We start from the raw sequence: 455 nt of genomic DNA on the forward strand, positions 1-455 counted from the left end.
CTCCCGCCGGGCGCCGGTGCCCGCGTCGTCACTGCGGGCGCCCAGGGGGCCGCTCTGGGCGGAGGAGGCGGAGGAGTCGCTGTCCCCGGAGTAGCGGCGGGAGCGGGGCAGGGGGGGCAGCTGGTCCCGGGGCCTGGCGTTGGGGAACAAGAGGGGGGGCATCACCGGCGCGCCGAGGGGGGCAGGTGTGGTCAGTGCTGGTGGGAGCTGGCGAGGAGGCCTCTGACCCGGGGCTTTCGGGGAGAAGTGAGCCTCGGAGCCGCTTCCTGCGGCCGCTCAGGGCCCGGCGAGCAGCGGAAGGAGGAAACGAGGTCGGCGGGTCCCCCCCGGGCCGCGCCGGGAGGAAGCCGGGTTGGCCTGGCTGCTGCCCAGGCTCCGGGGCCCGCCCCGGCCGTGTTGTTGGTTTGGTGCGGTTGCCGTGGAGACGGGAAGCCGGGCCGCCCCCGCCCGCGGGA

General features: G+C 77.1%; 1 protein-coding gene across 1 annotated transcript in view; it reads right to left on the bottom strand.

Moving 5' to 3' along the window:
- The window catches only part of Gas2l1 (growth arrest-specific 2 like 1), a 4169-nt gene that overhangs the window by 1189 nt on the left and 2525 nt on the right, over positions 1-455 (bottom strand). Inside the window, exon 3 of the mRNA XM_013014268.1 lies at positions 1-275. Coding sequence (XP_012869722.1) covers positions 1-275 — 275 coding nt within the window. The remainder of the gene's footprint in view (positions 276-455) is intronic.

This window comes from Dipodomys ordii, unplaced genomic scaffold (assembly GCF_000151885.1).
Source record: "Dipodomys ordii isolate 6190 unplaced genomic scaffold, Dord_2.0 Scaffold23, whole genome shotgun sequence".
Classification (NCBI taxonomy): Eukaryota; Metazoa; Chordata; class Mammalia; order Rodentia; family Heteromyidae; genus Dipodomys; species Dipodomys ordii.